This window comes from Staurois parvus, unplaced genomic scaffold, assembly GCF_062004578.1.
Source record: "Staurois parvus isolate SC_StPar_1 unplaced genomic scaffold, SC_StPar_1.0 ptg000631l, whole genome shotgun sequence".
NCBI classification, from domain to species: domain Eukaryota; kingdom Metazoa; phylum Chordata; class Amphibia; order Anura; family Ranidae; genus Staurois; species Staurois parvus.
Genome location: NW_028318427.1, coordinates 398,185 through 419,625, shown reverse-complemented (window position 1 = coordinate 419,625; position 21,441 = coordinate 398,185). Strand labels below are relative to the sequence as shown.

At 41.1% G+C, this 21,441-nt stretch overlaps 1 protein-coding gene across 1 annotated transcript in view; it reads left to right on the top strand.

Annotated features, from left to right (window-relative positions):
• Positions 1 to 21,441, top strand: part of ATF6B (activating transcription factor 6 beta) — a 65,434-nt gene that overhangs the window by 37,653 nt on the left and 6,340 nt on the right. Inside the window, 8 exon segments of the mRNA XM_089693393.1 lie at positions 27 to 118; positions 4,619 to 4,774; positions 7,522 to 7,629; positions 10,124 to 10,190; positions 10,192 to 10,215; positions 10,300 to 10,373; positions 12,937 to 13,048; positions 13,127 to 13,211. Coding sequence (XP_089549519.1) covers positions 27 to 118; positions 4,619 to 4,774; positions 7,522 to 7,629; positions 10,124 to 10,190; positions 10,192 to 10,215; positions 10,300 to 10,373; positions 12,937 to 13,048; positions 13,127 to 13,211 — 718 coding nt within the window.

Below are 21,441 nucleotides of genomic sequence, written 5' to 3'. Positions count from 1 at the left end.
AATCTTATGTTGTACTTTGCCTGCAGAACACCTCGCTGCGCAGCTCCTCCGGGAACCGGAAAGTAGTATGTGTGATGGTTGTACTTCTGTTCCTTGCATTTAACTTTGGGCCAACAAGGTGAGTCAGAAATTGCAGTTAGTAGTGATAATTCTGTCTTCTGTACTGTTACTTGTTTGGTAATGTTGAAGACTTTCAGCACTTAGATGAGTAGCAAAGTATCTTCTTGACCATCACGGAACAGACCTAGTGAAATGTGACCAGCTGCTAGTAGCAATACCACGACTTGGATAAATGGGAACCGTCAGGCTGGATTCACAATTTTTGTGCTGTGTTCGCATACACAGGTTATGTCACACATGAATGTGCTTTGTGTTATGGCAGCCCATTCAATTGAATAGGCTGCTAACGCACCAAAGAAGATGTGTGTTGACATTCAAAATTACTGTCACTGGAACACATCAACTTGTGTAACATGCGGTGCTGCAGCAAGATCGCATGAAAAGGGCCTCATGAACACAAAGTGACTTGGTGTTCTTTGGGGATCCTAAAGTGTATTTTCAGGCATTGCCTAGTTCAGTGGTGGGCAACCTTTTTTTTTCAACTGAGCCAAATCTCGCCAAAACCACGATTGAAATTTATTTTGAGAGCCACATTTTTAAAACTGAAAATTCATCCCCCATATAGTAATTCATCCCCCATATAGTAATTTATCCCCCATATAGTAATTCATCCCTCATATAGTAATTCATCCCCCATAGTAATACATCCCCCATATAGTAATTCATCCCCCATATAGTAATTCATCCCCCATATAGTAATTCATCCCCCATATAGTAATTCATCCCCCATATAGTAATTCATCCCTCATATAGTAATTCATCCCCCATAGTAATACATCCCCCATATAGTAATTCATCCCCCATATAGTAATACATCCCCCATATAGTAATTCATCCCTTATATAGTAATTCATCCCCCATATAGTAATTCATCCCCCCTATAGTAATTCATTCCCCATATTGTGTCAATTCACTTACCTTTGCTCCGCGCGTTCCTCTCGCCGTGTTCCCGCGCCGTTCCGGTCTTCAGGGCGGACTGTGAGAGGAGAGGAGTTCGTCACGCTGCCCTGCCTACATCCTGACAGCCAATGTTTGCCACGCTCCGCGGGCCGGATTAAAAGGTCCGCCGGGCCGTAGTTTGCCCATTGCTGGGCTAGCTGCAGAGTCCTGACTTTTGGGGCGGCCGCCCGAGAGGAGGGAGGGGAGCGGGCACCCGGCACACTGAAGAGCCGCATTAAAGAGTGTAAAGAGCCGCGGCTTGCCGACCACTGGCCTAGTTAACCCCAAACCTCCCCTCTAGATCATGTCCCAGAATTGATTTTGTTTTCTCCTTTTCATGTAGCAATAAACAGCTTTTATTACTCCATGACATCATCTCCAGGAGTGTAGACAGCTCCCATTACACATCTCCCAAGGGCCCTTTCCCTACAAACAATGTGTGGACAGGCTCTTGGGAGTCAAGGCAGTAGTATTGTTTTACTGGGAAAGAAATCAAATCGATGTACACGTGGTGTAACAATTGAATTCCCAGACTAGCGGCTGTCACCTTCAAAGTAGTCCCCTTGTGAAGCAACACACTTTTCTAGACTGTGCCACTGCCGGAAACATTCCTAGGTTTTCATTTTTTCCTGGAACACTGCACAGTATCTTTGTTGTAGCCCGCTGGGTGTCTGGAATGTTCTCAGATCTGTGTCCTTTTTAAGTTGTTTTTTTTAATTTTGGAAACAACCAAAAGCTGCAGAGTGCTAAGTTATGGGAATAAGGTGGTTGGTCAAGTTTTGGGAATGGATTTCTGGGTTAGAAACTCGCGAACACTTAACACATCGTATGCAGGAGCATTGTCGTAGTGGAGAATCCACTTCTCAGGCTAGACTTTGGTCTTTTCCTCCAAACAGATTCTCTGCTCACTACATCCTTTGTGTTTTTGGTTTCCCACTTGTGTCATAGTGAACATCTCAAAATATTTTCTTTTTTGAGGAATATTATCGAAGGAATTTTCTGAAGGATTTTTGAACACGATATCATTTGAGAAGAACTTGATTTAAAATTTTTTTTTAGACTTATAGGGTTTGGACTGCACATATTTTTATTGAGGACTTATTGTATAGCATCTTCTGTTTATTAATTTTTGTACATCTTTTGGGGTAAAGGTGTTTGATGGTGCTGTGGGGAATTATGTTTATATAGTTTGTTTATTTAGAGAGTGGTTTTGAAGTTAATTAATCGTGGACATCTTGCTACCCCTTAAATCACCTATGCACTTCAAAAACACTTGATTTCTTCAAGGAATGTTCACCATGGCAGCACAGTGGCTAAGTGGTTAGCACTTCTGCCTGGCAGTACTAGGGTCGCCGGTTCAAATCCCAACCACGGCACCACCTGCCTGGAGTTTGCATGTTCTCCCTGTGCCTGCGTGGGTATGAAAGTGTAGCGCTAAACAAATGATATAATAACAAGTGAAACAGTCAAGTGCACCATATAAAGTGAAATATAGTCCAGAAAAATATATAAAAAATGTATTTGTGTCCGTGGTTACTACAAGGCACAGCAATCACGGTGAAGGATAAAACTGATATTGATCCAGTGAGGGAATCCACCACCTCTGCCAGATGTAAACTCACCAGAAAGCTACTGGTAAATAGCATGTATGCACATCACATCAGGGGACCAGAAAGCAAGCAGAAGGGACGGAGGAGGAGGACAGAGCCAGAGCGGAGAGAAGGGTCCACCTTAATTTTGCCTTTGGTGGAGCAGTTAGAATCTTCTGGCTGCTTTCTGGTCCACTGATGTGATGTGCATACATGCTATTTACCAGTAGCTTTCTGGTGAGTTTACATCTGGCAGAGGTGGTGTATTCCCTCACTGGATCATTACCACAGTTTTATCCTTCACCATGATTGCTGTGCCTTATAGTCCCACGGACATTAATACATTTTTTATATATTTTCTGGACTATATTTATTTCACTTTATATGGTGCACTTGACTGTTTCACTTGATATTATATCATTTGTTTAGCACTGCACTTTTATACCACGTATATTTCTGTACTTTGCAGTGTTATGGCTTTAAAAACACTGCAAAGTACTGCATGTATTGCAGAGATATAATGCATATGCTATTGTTACTATGCCTAGACATACAGAATAAAAGCACTAGAGATCCCCTTCAGGTTTGGTGAGAATGTTTTGCACTTTTCACAAATCTGGAATGGTTAGTGCTCCTCTGAAGCCTTGTACATATGATGAGATTATCGGATGAATGATCGTTGGTTTGTTTTTTTTTTGCATGCTAATCTCCATAAATGAAGAGGTTACTCAACATATGAACATTTTCATACAACAGAATGCTTGAGGTGATTGTAGCCGTATTAGTGCATTTGCGACAGAAACAATTGAGTACTGTCCGTGATACTTTTTTTATTTGCACTAACATACAATTTTGAGGACAATCTTTCGGGGTATGTCCCCTTCTTCAAAGTCCAAGCAGTACTATTACAAATCACAAAGTTTAAGCAGAATGTTAGAAGGGATTGATTAAAAAAAAAAAAAAAGGCTACAGATAAGATACATCAAAAGCAAGGGGGGAGGGGGGGATACAACACTCACACAGAGGGGGTCAAGCTTCAGCTAATAGTCATGAAACTGTCGGATAATGGTTGTGGAATCCCATGTCCAAGTTAAGGCCATTACCTTTTGTGTCAGATAGAATTATCATTCTTAGTTCAAATGTTTTTCTTTCCTGGATAGATTTGAATTTTCCTTTCAGAACCAAAACATTGAGGTCTTCCATATTGTGACCTGGTTGTGTGAAATGGTGTCCTACAGGTGTGCAGAGGTCATCTTCTTTATGAACATAAACCAGGCCACAATATGGAAGACCTCAATGTTTTGGTTCTGAAAGGAAAATTCAAATCTATCCAGGAAAGAAAAACATTTGAAATAAGAATGATAATTCTATTTGACACAAAAGATAACGGCCTTAACTTGGACATGGGATTCCTCAACCATTATCCGACAGTTTCATGACTATCTATTTATTAGCTGAAGCTTGACCCCCTCTGTGTGAGTGTAGTATTCCCCCCCCCCCTACCCCCCTCGCTTTTGATGTATCTTAACTGTAGCCTTTTTTTTTTTTTTCTCAATCCCTTCTAACATTCTGCTTAAACTTTGTGATTTGTAATAGTACTGCTTAGACCTGAAGAAGGAGACATACCCCGAAAGCTTGTCCTCCAAAATTGTATGTTAGTGCAAATAAAAAAGTATCACGGACACTACTCAATTGTTTCTGTCATACAACAGAATAGAATTTTGGAAGTGATGTATTGTATTTGTATTGTGCTTTCGGATGAAAAATGTTTCTCCTTTCGGATAATTTTGATGAACTGTTGTGATTGGCTGTCGAAAGCTGTGTACTAACGATCAGATTATTGTACGATCTCTTCGAAAGCATTATTTTTCGTACGATTTTCTGATCTTGTGTACAAGGCTTCATTCTAGTTTGGTACTTCTTTCAGGTATGAAGGCATTAATAATATGCTTTTTGTGTTTCACTGTCAGTCTCATACTCAGTGTACAGGAGTCGCCTGTGAAAAGTCCAGAAATCTCCAGCAATGTTCGGCATTTATTGTCTTACAAAAATGAAGATGAACCATCAGAGCGGCCACAGCCGAAACTCTACATCCCAAGGCCGACTAAACCGAAGAGCACTTACAGGTAGCTGCAATTGTTAAATATTGTGGTTGTGCATGATTCATTAAAAAAAAAAAAAAAAAGTGTTTTGGTCAGTTAAGGACCAAGGAGACTTTCTCTGAGAACACACACCCAAATATGTAGCTGTTGGGATCTGTTGTAAATTTGAAAGCTGAGGTCTCTGTAGTAGTACTGCTATTAGCAGATCTTTTAAAGTGGTTGTAAAGGCTCAAGATTTGTAACCTTCATGTATTCTAAGCATGAAGGTAAACAAATCACCTGTGTGCAGCAGCCCCCCTAATACTTACCTGAGCCCAATCTCGACCCAGCAATGTGCACGAGAGCCTCAATTGTGCCAGGTCTCTCCCTCCTCATTGGCTGAGACAGCCAGCAAGGAGAGTGCGGGGGGTGGGGCTGAGCCACGTCTGTGTGTGATTGGACACGCAGAGCAGTTGATTGCTATGGGGACCATTGGTAGGCAGAAGGGACAAGGAGTGCCGGCAGGGGGACCCCAGAAGAGGAGGATTGGGGCTGAGCAGGTATGTATAACATGTTTGTAAAAGGCAGATTTTTTTTTTTTTCTTTTAACATCACTTTAATCCCTTGATGCCTTCTGACGGTCCTTCAAGGGGTTCTGAACAAGTTTCCGATCAAGTTGCCACTATTGGCTGTCACAGTGGTCACCTAATCGGAAGGTCCTCCCACTGGCTTCCAATTGTTAATGGTAACCATGAGCTGTCATTGACTTGGTTAGTGCACTAGAAGCATGCAGTGAGCACACAACATGTGTGCACACAATATTTGCACGTGGACTTTAGGGCTCACCCGACCTTCCGCTGCACATATGCACTGGGCGGTTGACAAGAGGTTAAGAACTGATCAGCGGGAAGAGGTGTTTCAGTTTTAAATAGAAAAAAAAAATACTGAACACTGTATTGACTGCTCTCTGGAACAGCTACTTGCAATGATGTATCCCTTTTTTTTTTTTTAAATAAATATCCTTGGTAATTATCCCCTTGTAATGCTTAACCACTTGCCCTCTGGAGGATATACCCCCCTTCCTGACCAGGGCATTTTTTGCAATACGACCCTGCGTTACTTTAACTGACAATTGCGCGGTCATGCAACGCTGTACATAAATGAAATTTATGTCCTCCACCCCCCCCCCCCCCCACAGATAGAACTTTCTTTCGGTGGTATTTGATCACCTCTGTGGTTTTTAGTTTTTGCACTGTAAACAAAAAAAGACAGACCATTTTGAAACAAAGCAATATTTTTGACTTTTTGCTACAAAGCATATCCAATACAAAAATTGTAAAAATCTAATTTCGTCATAAAATTTAGGCCAAAATGTATTCTGCTACATACCTTTGCTAAGAAAAAAAAATCCCAATACGTGTAAATTAATTGGTTTACGTGAAAGTTATAGTGCTTACAAATGGCGGTATAGATACTGGAATTTTTATTTATTTATTGATTTATTTTTATACTAGTAGTGGTGCCGATTAGCGACTTATAGTGGGCCTGTGTCGGGCATTCTGACACTGGGAGGGAAATTACTAACTGCCACTGACATCCCAAGTGACACTAATATAGTGATCAGTGCTAATAAAAAGCACTGACACTGTACTAATGGCACTGGGCAGGAAGGGGTTAACATCTGGGGCGATCAAAGGGTTAACTCTGTGCTGTGTGTGTTTTTACTAAGGGGACATGCTGCTTTATATTTCTCTGTTGTGCAGAGAAATACACAGCAGCATTTTAATGATGGCAGGAGAGAGACCTGTGTTTGTTTACACACAGGTCTCTCCCGTCAGCTTTCCCGACAATCGCCGAGTGCAAAAATGTGCAATATTCTTTTGTAGGCAATCCTTTGTTATATAGTTTTTTTTTTTTTTTTTTCTTTTTTCATATTTTTTTGGTACAAGTAGTTTCATTTGCAAATATTTTTGTCATGGTTTCTACCACAAGCAACGTTTTGGATTTATAATAAAAGGAGAGATTTCTTAAAACAGCGCTTTACCCATAACAACTTGATAAAAAAGTAATGCTCTTTTAACAAGGAATATACATTCCACATTAATAATTATGCTTCCAAAATTAGTGTGTGCTGTAAATTACTCCCAGAATTGTTCCAGTTTCTTCTTGCTGGAGCCTGCCATTTTGCCGAGGCCCAGAGCCCCTGGGCAGCAGTAAGTCTTTAGGCTGTCAGCAGATCGACCTCTACAAAATTAGCAGTGCCTAATAAAAGAGAGCAACTGAGCATGTGCAGAGCAGGGTAAGGCAGTGTATTACTGGATTTTAAACAATATAGGTACTTGGTTTTAATGTTTTACAGAGCTATACCTGCAAAAGGGGCCAGCCTGAAGTGATCTTGAAGGACTTAATTTTCTGACTACAGTTCCACTTTAATAAAAATTAATACTCTATACTTATAGTAACACATTTTTTTTTTTTTTTTGGCAAAAAAAATAAATTTTGTGAATCAATACCGTCCGATTTGATAAAGCGTGGCAGTTTAGTGTGATAATTAGGCCATGGTGGTGTTGAATAAGGGGTTATAGACCACATTGGAAGATTTTTCTTCTCCATAGAAAAGGAAATGAGACTTTTACCGCATGTGTTTCATGAATACAGTTGAGACCGGTCCCAGTGGTAGAGGATATCTGTTGCCTTTAGCTGTCGCTCTGTCTTGATATAACTTGTTGTGTAGATTATATCTGTGGTGTGTTGATTGTGTTTTAGCAGTTGTGATATCTTGTTTCTCCCAGTAACACTAGCAGGTCGCTGGCAAATGTGGAACACCTGATGGTTCATGACTTGGATCAGCTTTTCCTGGCATCCGACTGCAGGCACTTTAATCGCACAGAGTCCCTCCGGTAGGTGGCCCTGTGTTGGGAGATAGTGCTAAACTTTTAGTGATAGATAGATATTTTATTTTTCAATTTATTTTTTTAAATCTGGTTGGGGGGTTTAGGAAAACGTTCTATATATCTGTTGGATGGGGCTGAAGAGAAGTGTGTGGGGGGGGATTTGAAGAGTCTTGTATGTATAGCTACTGTCATGTATGGAAATAAATAAAAAAAGTGCTGCGCTATAAGACCATGTATACGAATGTGTCTAATTTATGACTGAATACCAAATTATTTCAAGATAATGTGTTATAATACCCAAAATAATATGTTAGCAATATTCATCAGTATCTTTCACATTAAAAATCAAAAAGCTTCCAAAAACAGTGCAAAAATAAAGCAAGTGCACAGTGAAAATAATTGCTGCGCAAACAGTCCGTATGAACTGCATTCTTCAGTGTAGTGATGCAACATCCAAATCAGAAGCTTCCAGAATCAGTAGAAAAATAGAGCAAGTTGTAGGAAGCAAGTGCACAGTGAAAATAATGACTGCGCAAACAGTCCGTATGAACTGCAGTCCTCAGTGTAGTAAAGCAGCATCCAAAGCTTTTTGATTTTTTTAATGTGAAAGTTACTGATGAATATTGGTAACATATTATTTTGGGTATTATAACATATTATCTTGAAATAACTTGGTATTCAGTCATAAGGTAGACACATTCGTATACATGGTTTTATAGCGCAGCACTTTTTGATTTATCTGCATTTGTTTATGGGGTGGGTTCACCATATGTGCTGCTGCTCCCAGGTCTCCAAGCGCTCACTTTATCTTTGTTTTTCGATGTATATGGAAGTATGTTGCTTGATGCTGGGTGTCGTTCAGCCCAGTAGAGGTGAGGTGCTTGCAGGACAATTAATATCTGGGGATCAGCAACAGTGACAGGGTGGGTATTTTTTTGTTTTATAAACATGCTGGGGGTTGATGATTGTTGTTTTTTTAAACATGCTGGGGGTTGATGATTTTGTTTTATAAACACGCTGGGGGTTGATGATTTTTGTTTTATAAACACGCTGGGGGTTGATGATTTTGTTTTTTTTATACATGCTGGGGGTTGATGATTTTGTTTTATAAACACGCTGGGGGTTGATGATTTTTGTTTTTTATACACGCTGGGGGTTGATGATTTCTGTTTTTTTAAACATGCTGGGGGTTGATGATTTCTGTTTTTTTAAACACGCTGGGGGTTGATGATTTTTGTTTTATAAACACGCTGGGGGTTGATGATTTCTGTTTTTTTAAACATGCTGGGGGTTGATGATTTTGTTTTATAAACACGCTGGGGGTTGATGATTTGTATTTTTTATACACGCTGGGGGTTGATGATTTTTGTTTTATAAACACGCTGGGGGTTGATGATTTCTGTTTTTTTAAACATGCTGGGGGTTGATGATTTTGTTTTATAAACACGCTGGGGGTTGATGATTTGTATTTTTTATACACGCTGGGGGTTGATGATTTTTGTTTTATAAACATGATGGGGGTTGATGATTTCTGTTTTTTTAAACATGCTGGGGGTTGATGATTTTGTTTTATAAACACGCTGGGGGTTGATGATTTGTATTTTTTATACACGCTGGGGGTTGATGATTTTTGTTTTATAAACACGCTGGGGGTTGATGATTTCTGTTTTTTTAAACATGCTGGGGGTTGATGATTTTATTTTATAAACACGCTGGGGGCTGATGATTTGTGTTTTTTATACACGCTGGGGGTTGATGATTTTTGTTTTTTATAAACACGCTGGGGGTTGATGATTTTTGTTTTTTATACACGCTGGGGGTTGATGATTTTTGTTTTTTATACACGCTGGGGGTTGATGATTTTTGTTTTATAAACACGCTGGGGGTTGATGATTTTTGTTTTATAAACACGCTGGGGGTTGATGATTTTTGTTTTATAAACACGCTGGGGGTTGATGATTTTTGTTTTTTATACACGCTGGGGGTTGATGATTTCTGTTTTTTAAACATGCTGGGGGTTGATGATCTTTGTTTTTTATACACGCTGGGGGTTGATGATCTTTGTTTTTTATACACGCTGGGGGTTGATGATCTTTGTTTTATAAACACGCTGGAGGTTGATGATTTCTGTTTTTTAAACATGCTGGGGGTTGATGAGTTAGTTTTTTAAACATGCTGGTTTTGGGCTTCAAGAAAAGAGTTTTTTTTTTGTTTTTTTTTTACTTTAAGAGTTCAGTCATACCGGGTGCAACTTGTTATGTGATTTGCCATGCCATGTGTGTTTCAAATCGCATGGCAAATCGCACTTTATAGTCCACAATTAAAGTGCTCATATCGATGCGATTCCAACTACTTCATATGCGACTTGCATAGACATCTGTGTCTTGCAAGCCGCAGATGTCTTGCAAGTCACACCTGACATCCGACTTTGAAATTGGTGTGACCGGGTGTAAATGTAAATGTATTAATTGTCATCATTTTTTATTTCCCTCTGAATCAGACTAGCTGATGAGCTCAGTTTGTGGATTCGTCGACATCAGAATGAAAGGAAGTCAGGAAAACACTCCTCCCAAAAAGCAGAGGAAAAAGAGGGTAAGTAAGGTGAAGGACAGCATGGAAGTTTGGAGTTGCTGATGACTGAATGCTGCGAGAATTACTCTGCCTTTCCTGTCCTAGAATCCTCAAGTACGAAGCAACGTGGGTTTATCCGACCTGATTCCAGCTCAGATGTCCAGAATCCAGTCGCACAGGTTTGTCTGCAGCTCTTCATCTTCTTATTTGTCCAGTATTGCTTTAAATAGACTTTATTTTGAACATCAGACTAAAAATAAAAACACAATTTAATCATTGTTCATTAACCACTTCAATACCGGGCACTTTTACCGCCTTCTTGCCCAGTCCAATTTTCAGCTTTCAGTGTTGTCGCATTTTGAATGACAATTGCACGGTCCTGCAACACTGTACCCATAAAAAAAGTTCTAATTGTTTTCACACAAATAGAGCTTTCTTTTGGTGGTGTTTAATCACCACTGAGTTTATTTTTTGCTCAATAAACAAAAAAAGTGAAACTTTTGAGAAAAAAAATTTTTCTTCGTTTTTGTTATACAATTTTAGAAATAAATAAAATTTCTTCATAAATGTAGGTCAAAATGTATTCTGCTACATTTCTTTGGTGAAAATACCCCAAATTAGTGTATATTATTTAGTCTGTAGGAAAGTTAGAGTCCATAATGTACTGACGGCCAATCTCATTTCTTGAGGTCCGAAAACACCAGGACAGTACAAATGCCCCCCAAATGTCCTTTTTTGGAAAATAGACAGTCCAAGGTATTTAGTAAGAGGCTTGGTGAGTTTTTTGGAGGTTGTCATTTTTTGTTACAATGTTTTGGAAATTTGGAAAATAATTTTTTTTTTCTCTACATATTGTCAGCAGTCCAGTACAGCGTGATTATATAACTGTTGTGGCGGCAGTGATCAGGGACACTGGCTGGTAACAGTATGTTAAAAAATATATATATATATATATTTTTTTTTTCAAATCTTTTTATTACATTATTTTTTATTTTTTTGTATTTTTTTTCATCACACTGTGACCAAAGCAATACAATGTTACCATAGTAACATTGAACTACTCTGGGCAAGTGATCAGGATTTTTTTTTTCTTTTAACACATTATGATTGCTAATACCGATTTCATTGATATTTGCAATCATTGTTACTGAATGAAACTGATTAATTCAGTCTTTTGTTGTGATTAGATGTGATTGGACAAAGCTCATCACATGATACAGATGGGCTGTGATTATATTATATATTTTATAAAATCCAGTGTCTCACTCTGCTTTGCACATGCTCAGTTGCTCTCTATTTTTTGGCACTGATGAAAATTTAGAGGCCAATCTGCTGACAGCCTAAAGGTTTACTGCTGTTCAGTAAAATGGCAGCCTCCAGCAAGAAGAAACAGGAGTAATCCTGGAGGCAATTTACAGCACACTCTAATTTTGGTGGCATAATTATTAACCGCTTTCCGTCCGCCTTATAGCAGAAATACTGCTACAGGGTGGCACGGGTGCGCAAAATCACGTTTATATATACGTGATTTAGCAGTTCTGGGTAGGGTGCCATTCGCGGCCTTGGCTGTCAATCACTGGGTCCCGACCGGTGATTACTTGCCGACACACGGTAATCACCAAGTATTACCGAAGGGGGGAGAAAACTGTATGTAAATAATACAGTTCTCTCCCCTGTCAGCTCCTGCACACTGCTTTGTATGGCTCTGCATAGCAGAGCCATACAAAGCAGTATGCTTACAGTGAAGCGCACACAGCACACAGTTAACCCTTTGATCGCCCCAGATGTTAACCCCTTTTTGCCCAGTGCCATTAGTACAGTGTTAGTGCTTTTTATTAGCCCTGATCACTGTATTGGTGTCACTAGGGATGTCAGTGACACCAAGTCAGTTCCATCCCCCAGTGTCAGCATGCCCACCGCAGTCCCGCTATAAGTCGCTGATCGCTGCCATTACTAGTAAAAAAATAAAAAAATTCCAGTATATATACCGCCATTTGTAAATGCTATAACTTTCACGTAAACCAATTCATTTGAACATATTGAATTTTTTTTTTTAGAAAAGATGTAGCAGAATGCATTTTGGCCTAAATTTATGACAAAATTTGTTTGTTTTTTTTTAAATTTTTTTACTGGACATGTTTAATAGCAAAAAGTCAAAACTATTGTTTTTTTTTTCTCAAAATTGTTAGTCTTTTTTTTCTTTATAGTGCAAAAAATTGAAAACGCACAGGCGATCAAATACCACCAAAAGAAAGCTTTATTTGTGGGGGAAAAAGGACATAAATTTCATTTGAGTGCAGCGTTGCATGACTGCGCAATTGTCAGTTAAAGTAACGCAGCACCGTATCGCAAAAAAATGGCCTTGTCAGGAAGGGGGGTAAATCCTCTGGACGGCAAGTGGTTAATCTGGAATGTATGTTCCTTTCTGAAAAACATTGTTTTTATCAAATTTTTATGGGTAAAGTTCCACTTTACGATCACGAAAGCCATACATTTCAAATGGATAAACCTGTGTACACCGCTCCCCCAGATGTCTTAGGTTACTGGCACTTCAGGGATTATAAGGGATGCTGGAGAACACGTTCACTTTTTTCTGGGAGGAGTAACCATTTCAGGTCCGCGTTGCCGGCATGCAAACATAACAGCTGCCTTGGTTTGATTGTTGTCTCAGCCGTTTCTGGAGAAATGTGGTCCCTGTAAGCTGACAAGATGTTTCTTCTTGTTCCCTGTTCTCCTTCACAGGATAGCGAACACTCCTCTGCAGCTGTATGGTCCTCAGGAGCACAGTGATCATTTTCTGATGGATGCTATTGAGAGACGGGAAGACACCTTCTATGTGGTCTCATTCCGGAGGGTCAGTACTGTGGCCTTCTCTCTAGTTTGGTGTTTTTCTCCTCGGACATCTACTTATAATAATTTTTTTTTTCCCTAGGATCACCTTCTTTTGCCGGCTATAAGTCACAATAAGACATCCCGGCCGAAAATGTCTCTGGTGATGCCAGCCTTGCCTGTGAACGGTGAGTGACTGAGTGTAACAAAAGGATTATTATACCAGCCTTGCCTGTGAATGGTGAGTGACTGAGTGTAACAAAAGGATTAATATACCAGCCGTGCTCATGTAGAGTCTTGCATACAGCGAGATCTCTCAGTTTTAAATTGCAACCGCGTGGGAGATTTGGGTGTTCCTACCCATCTTTGTGTGTGTGTGTGTGTATCAGCTCCTCCTGTTACATTCGTCATAATATTAAAACATGTTTTAAAACATTCCCCAGGAATGGTGGGAACCCCTTATAGTGGGCATTGTAGGTTTGCACACCCAAGAACGCTAAGATCTTGGAAATAGTCCCGAGGAGACTGTCAGGTGGGATAACTGTCAGAGCAGGAGCTGAGGAACGGACAGGCAGGCCTAAACAATGTAACGCACTGGCTGACGACAACCACCACCTACAGACCGAATTCCCTCAGGGCGCGGAGTCTACGTCCTAGGCTGCCCTTCACCAGGGCCCCTGATGGTGGGGATGGACTTGACGCAGCCAGGAACCAGGTCGCGGCCCCCGAGACACCTCAGTTGCGGTAATGGCCGCCGCCAATGGCGTGTAGCTGGTGGAAAAGACAATAGAGTAGTCAGGCAGGCCGGGTCGACAACAACGGGACAAAACGGTACAGGACAGCAGACAAGAATCACAGGTCACAAGCCGGGTTCAGCAACAGAGGGTCAGATCAAAGGAGAACACAAAGAATAGTCGAGTCACAAGCCGAGTCAGATTCCAGGAGAGTCATGAGAGTCAGAACAGAGTAATAGCAACACAAAGACACAAGTGCAAAGAGCATGTGCGGACCACAGGCTTATATGTCATCAGCCACACCCCTCTGGGGGATGGACCTCAGAGACCTGAAGGCATAAAGGATTCCCACCATGCTCAGCAGAAATCCAAGATGGATGCCAGCACATGGAGTAACATAACTCTACTAACATAACATCTACTAAATATTGAACTATCAATTTTGGCTGGGCTGATCCTTTAACCGCCTCTTGCCCGCCATATAAGGAAATGACGGGTGCAAGGTGGTTCTCTTGTTCTGGGAGGACGTCATATGATGTCCTCCCAGTCCAACTGCGCCTGCGCGCCCCTGGGGGCGCGCAGCGCGGCGATTGGTGGTGTGCTGTGTCCATGGGACACAGCAGATCATTGATCAGTGGAAAGAGCCGATGATTTCGGCTCTGTCATGTGATCAGCTGTGTCCAATCACAGCTGATCGCATGTAAATAAGGAAATGCCCATTATCTGCATTTCTCTCCTTACAAGCTGTCACGCTGAGAGGAGAGCCGGTAATCAGTATTCCTCAGAGGGGACATCTACACTGATCATCAGGGCACTGATGACCAGTGCCCTGATGATCAGTGTAGCCCCATCAATGCCACTTGTCAGTGCACATCAATGCCACATGTCAGTGCCTACCAGTACACATCAATGCCACATATCTGTGCCCATCTGAGCTGCCTCTCAGTGCTACCTATGAGTGCTGCCAATCAGTGCCACCTAACAGTGCCCGTCATTGCCACCTAACAGTGCCAATCAGTGCCACCTATCAGTGCCATATGAGTACTGCTTTTCAGTGATGTCTGTGAATGCCCACCAGTGATGTCTGTCAATGCCCATCAGTGCCACCTACCAGTGCCTCCTCATTAGTGCCCATCAGTGCCCATAACTACAGCCTCATTAGCGCACATCAGTGAATGAGAAAAATTACTCATTTACAAAATTTTATAACAGAAACTAAGAAAAAAACTTTTTATTTTCAAAATTTTCAGTTTTTAGTTTATCAAAAAATAAAAAACCCAGAGGTGATTAAATACCACCAAAAGAAAGCTCTATCTGTCTCACAAAAATGATAAAAATTTCATACGTGTACAGTGTTGCATGACCGCGCAATTGTCATTCAAAATGCGACAGCACTGAAAGCTGAAAATGTGACCTGGGCAGGAAGTGGGTGAAAGTTCACGGTAGACAAGTGGTTAAACTAAGACCTATACATGGGACCACATTTAGCAATGTCATTGGGTGAATCGGTCGTAAATTCCTTACCTCTTAAACTAGTACAAATGACTTGGTTGTATGTCCTCTGAGGATGTTTTTGTTTCGTTTTGGATAAAATGGGTGAGGGGTTAAAACCCTTGTCAAGCTTTTATTGCTGTCTGTGTCACCACTGTGTAGATTCTCCCTCTACTAGTCCTGGTGACTGTTATTATTGAGAGAGTGTGATGGAAAAGCCAACATTTTCCAATTCTTTACAGAACAAGAGGGGACTTGCTTTCCTGACTGCTGTTTAAGCAAATTCTAGCTTGGTAAATTCTTGTCTTGTGCTCCCATTTGCTGAATGCAGTGTTAGAGAAGCAAAACAAAGGTGAATGTACACTCACCGCCACTTTATTAGGTACACCTGCTCAATTGCTTGGTACCACAAATTGCTAATCAGGCAATCACATGGCAGCAACTCAATGCATTTAGGCATGGTGACTTGGTAAAGACAATTTGCTGAAGTTCAATCCAAGCATCAGAACGGGGAAGAAAGGGGATTTAAAGTGTCACTAAACTCACAACAGTAAAATCAGCCTGTATATACAGTAAAGCATGTTTGTTATACCTAAGGGGTTAATCATCTGCATTGTGTAAAAACGCTGTTTGATCCTGATTTCTCTGATCCTCCCCTTCTTCCAGTACCCCCTCTTATCTTTTGATAAGACATATCTTGTGGAGTCACCCTGCACATGCTCAGTTTGGTGTGTATTGCTAGAGAGGGTTTTTTTTTCCTTGCGGGAGTGTATGTGATCAGCACATGGCCAATCGGCACTGGCCAAACAGAGGTCAGGGGTCCTGCATCCTCCTAGAGCAGAATTAAAACTCCTCCTACAAGCTTTAACGTGTGCTCGGCTGGACACTGCTCTAACTGCTGAGGGGAAAAGGTATTTAGCAGTTTATATTTACTAAAATAATTGCACTTCCATGTTTTGTGTACTGTGGGAGACCAGATATAATGAATGCAGGGTCCTGGGTTTAGTAACACTTTAAGTGACTTTGAACATTGCATGGTTGTTGGTGCCAGACAGGCTGGTCTGAGTATTTAAAAAACTGATTTTCTGGGATTTTTACGCACAACCATCTCTAGGGTTTACAGAGAATGGTCTGAAAAAGAGAAAATATCCAGAGAGTGGCAGTTGTGTGGACAAAAATGCCTTGTTGATGTCAGAGGAGAATGGGCAGACTGGTTTCTGCAACATTCAGATGATAGGGTCAGAATTTGGCATAAACAACCTGAAAGTATGGATCCCTCCTGCCTTGTATTAACAGTTCAGGCTGGTGGTGTAATGGTGTGGGGGATATTTTTTGGCACTAGAAAAGTGTACATAATAAAGTGGCTGGTGAGTGTACAATGCCTGGAAAAAGTATTCATACCCCTTGAAATTTTCCACATTTTGTCCTGTTAAACATAAATGTATTTTATTGGGACCAAGACAAAGTGGCACATAATTGTGAAGTGGAAGGAAGATGATAAATGGTTTTCAAAATGTTTTACAAATAAATCTGTGAAAAGTGTGGTGTGCATTTGTATTCAGCCCCCGGAGTCAATACTTTTGTAGATCCATCTTTCGCTGCAATTACAACTGCAAGTCTTTTTGGGGATGTCTCTACCAGCTTTGCACATCTAGAGAGGGACATTTTTGCCCATTCTTCTTTGCAAAATAGCTCAAGCTCTGTTAGATTGGATGGAGAGCGTCTGTGAACAGCAATTTTCAAGTCTTGCCACAGATTCTCAATTGGATTTAGGTCTGGACTGTGACTGGGCCATTCTAACACATGAATATGCTTTGATCTAAACCATTTGTTTGTAGCTCTGGCTGTATGTTTAGGGTTGTTGTCCTGTTGGAAGGTGAACCTGCAGACTCTTAACAGGTTTTCTTCTAAGATTGCCCTGTATTTGGCTCCATCTATCTTCCCATCAACTCTGACCAGCTTCACTGTCCCTGCTGAAGAAAAGCATCCCCACAACATGATGCTGCCACCACCATGTTTCACGGTGGGGATGGTGTGTTCAGGGTGATGTGCAGTGTTAGCTTTCTGCCACACATAGCATTTTAATTTTAGGCCAAAAAGTTCAGTTTTGGTCTCATCTGACCAGAGCACCTTCTTCCACATGTTTGCTGTGTCGCCCACATGGCTTCTTCAAACTGCAAACAGGACTTCTTATGGCTTTCTTTCAACAATGGCTTTCTTCTTGCCACTCTTCCATAAAGGCCAGATTTGTGGAGTGCACGGCTAATAGTTGTCCTGTGGACAGATTTTCCCACCTGAACTGTGGATCTCTGCAGCTCCTCCAGAGTTACCATGGGCCTCTTGGCTGCTTCTCTGATTAATGCTCTCCTTGCCCAATCTGTCAGTTCAGGTGGACGGCCATGTCTTGGTAGGTTTGCAGTTGTGCCATACTCTTTCCATTTTCGGAAATGATGGATTGAGCAGTGCTCCATGAGATGTTCAAAGCTTATATATAGTGTGTTTCTTAGCCTTCGTGATGCTGTTTGTTCACTAATGTTCTCTAGCAAACCTCTGAGGCCTTCACAGAACAGCTGTATATACTGTATACTGAGATTGTATTACACACAGGTGGACTCAATTTACTAATTAGGTGACTTCTGAAGGCAATTGGTTCCACTATATTTTAGTTAGGGGTATCAGAGTAAAGGGTACTAAATACAAACGCATGCCACACTTTTCAAATTTTTTACAAATAAATATGTGAAAACCATTTATCATTTTCCTTCCACTTCACAATTATGTGCCACTTTGTGTAGGCCTATCATATAAAATCCCAATAAAATACATTTATGTTTTTGGTTCCAACATCACAAAGTATGGAAAATTTCAAGGGGTATGAATACTTTTTGAAGGCACTGTATATCTATGGAAGTCTGCATTAAAGTGAACCTGTTGGAATGTTATGCGTGCTCCATGCTCTCTCTCCCGCCACTTCCCCACTGCTGCTCCTACTTTGCAAAGAGCCACGTGGAGCTTTGATCTTCGTTAAATTCCTGCTCCTCACCTACAGTGATTGCGATCACCTCCGGCCATCCAACCCTCACCTTCTACTATCTGTCTGGGTTTCATCAATACCAAAGGCCTTGCCTCATTCACTGAGCCCACAACATGTCTGATTCTAGACACCGAGGAAGGGGTAAAGGGGGGTTGACAGTCCTTCTACTTTACCAAGTGACTCCCAGATCACACTCTTCTAAAGTCTCTGAGGTCTGCAGCCTGGAATCCTGTTTCCTTCTGCTCCCATCATCCCATCAAGTCTTCTTTATCTCTGTTGATTGTGGCTAATTCCTGTATATGAGCGCTATTCTTTGTCTTGAGTTCTATAGTACCAGTATGACCTGAAAGACTTTCTTGGCACACCCTCTGTTCCACGTCTTTATAGAAATTGGAAACATCATGAAAAGACAGTGTGATGCTTTAAGCCATCAGAGACATTCCTCTCTCTACTTATTCACAAAACGGTTTTCTTTGTAGCCATCACCTCTGTATTTGAACTGGTGGCCCTATCCTGCAAGAAACTCTTTCTGGTTTTGCATAGGGACAAATTAGTGTCGAGGTCTAGGACTTCGTTCTCACCCAAGGTCGTTTCTGCTTTTCACCTAAACCAGGACATTGTTCTTCCATCCCTCTGCTCAGCTCCAGTTCACACAAAGGAAATTTCCCTCCATTGTCTGGATGTTATAGGATGGGAGCCACACTGGATGTGTCAGAGATATGTATCTGTGAGTGAAGTGCGTCTATGTGGTGTGAGCTGATGTACCAATATGTTTTATGCGATGCCTATATAGCACTTGGAGTGCTTTTCTTAAAGTGTGATTCTTGAGCATTTTTAATAAAGAAACTGCTATACAGAGAGCACTATCATTCCCATTCTGTTTTGCTTGTAACCCATCTGTAAGTTCTGTGCCGCGAGAGGAGGGAAAGGATCCACCGATGGAACCACCGATGGAGCAGTGGATCAGACAGCCCAAAGAGGGGCACCTCTTTGAACTTTATTAGATGTTAGGGTCAACACTTTAAGAAGAGTGGTTTATTACAGCCTTTCTCAACCAGGGTGCCCAGGCACCCTGGTGTGCCTTGAGATTTCTTCAGGGGTGCCTCGGCAAAATGTCTAAAAATTGCCCAAAGCTTGTATACAAACCAGTGGGTGGAACAAGCCAGACTTTTAGTTACACAAAGCCACAGGTTTTCATTGTGTGCCATCACAACCTTCTATCCGCCAGCGTCCTGACAAGCAATGACATCATCAGTTGATAAGGAGGATGTCCGCTGTCTGCACAGCATCCTAGTTTGACCCTTCCTTGCCCATGTGTCAGTGATGGGGTCACATTAGCTCAGTGTTGGAGAAAAACTGAGGGAGAAGAGAAACATTGGAATACTAGTCAGTACCAGTGTGCAAAAGTGTATTTGCTTTGGAGGAATAAATCACCTCTAATGTTGGGTGTCCTACATGTGTGGATGTTGCGGTTCGAATAGTTTTTCACATTTTAGAATGGGGTGCCCCTTTAACATTATGGACAGTCTTGAGGCACCCCATTTTAGAATGGGGTGCCTTGGGACTGTCCATAATTTTAAAGGGTACCTCGGGACTGTCAATAAGTTTAAACGGTGCCTTGACTGAAAAAGGGTTGAGAAACACTGGTTTAATATTATCACAAGGTGGCTGCATGCACAACATGGACAGTATTTAAAGGAATTGGAAGATTTTAAGAATTTAAAACACATTGGTGGTGGATTCACTTTAGGTGTTGGACTATGTGGACTTTATTTTCATATTTTGATCATATGGTATTGGTTTATTATAATTGTGCTACATCAATATTTTTATGAATATAAACCAGGACATTGTTCTTCCATCCCTCTGTCTGGCTTCAGTTCATGCGAAGGAATGTCCCTCCCTGGATGTGGTTTGGGCTACGTGATGTGAGAGTCTATCTCTTAACTGTTGCTTCTTTTATGAAGACTCTTTGTCATCCCAGAAGGACTAAAATCATACTCCAGCAAGTGTTTCTAAGATTTTCAAGACTTCCACACAAATTATCTGTTAGCATGTTCTCCACATTCTACCAGGTGGATGTTTTGGGTATAAAGTCCTTCAAATGGCTTTTTTGAGCTGCAGGCAGTCTCCATTTCTCATTTGATTCTTTTCTTGGGCCTATTGGCATTCATCTGCTGTGCTGCCCATCCCTCTGACTGCTTTTGGATGTTCCAAAAGTAAAAGACTTCCTATGTCCCTTAATTGACGAGAAATAAAATAGGATTTTTAGACTCATCGTATAAACTGTTGAAGGTTCTCCTTCATCATGGAATAGCTTGTACAACTACTACTAACTCACCATAAAAATATTTTTCTTTTGTGTTCATTGACAGACACAGTCCTCTAAATCTTAATTGTAGGGATTATAGCGCCACCTACAGGAGTAGGACACTAGGCAGAAAAAGAACACAGCACCACCTATGGGCAGTCTCTGCTATAGGCAGGTCACTTATTTCTACCTATTGTTAAAGGAGTAAGAACCTAGTTACCTGCTGGGACCTGTGGTTCCACTGCCTTTTTTTCTCTCTTTATTTTTCCTGTGGAGACCCTCACTCAACTGCTGGGCTAGATAATATAGATCAGTGTTTCTCAACCTTTTTTCAGTCAAGGCACCCTTTAAACTTATGGACAGTCCCAAGGCACTCTTTAAAATTATGGATAGTCCCGAGTCACCCCATTCTAAATTGGGGTGCCTCAAGACTGTCCATAATTTTAAAGGGGCACCCCATTCTAAAATGTGAAAAACTATTCGAACAGTAACATCCACACGTGTAGGACACCCAACATTAGAGGTGATTTATTCTTCCAAAGCAAATACACGTTTGCACACTGGTACTGACTAGTATTCCAGTGTTTTTCTTCTCCCTCAGTTTTTCTCCAACACTGAGCTAATGTGACCCCGGCACTAATGGAGAGGGGTAGGGGGAGGGTCAAACTAGGATGCTGTGCAGGCAACCAACATCCTCCTGATCAATTGACGATGTCATTGGTTGTCAGGACGCTGGCGACTAGAAGGTTGTGATGGCACACAATGAGAACCTGTGGCTTTGTGTAACTAAAAGGCAGGGTTGTTCCACCCGCTGGTTTGTATACAAGTTTTGGGCAATTTTTAGACAT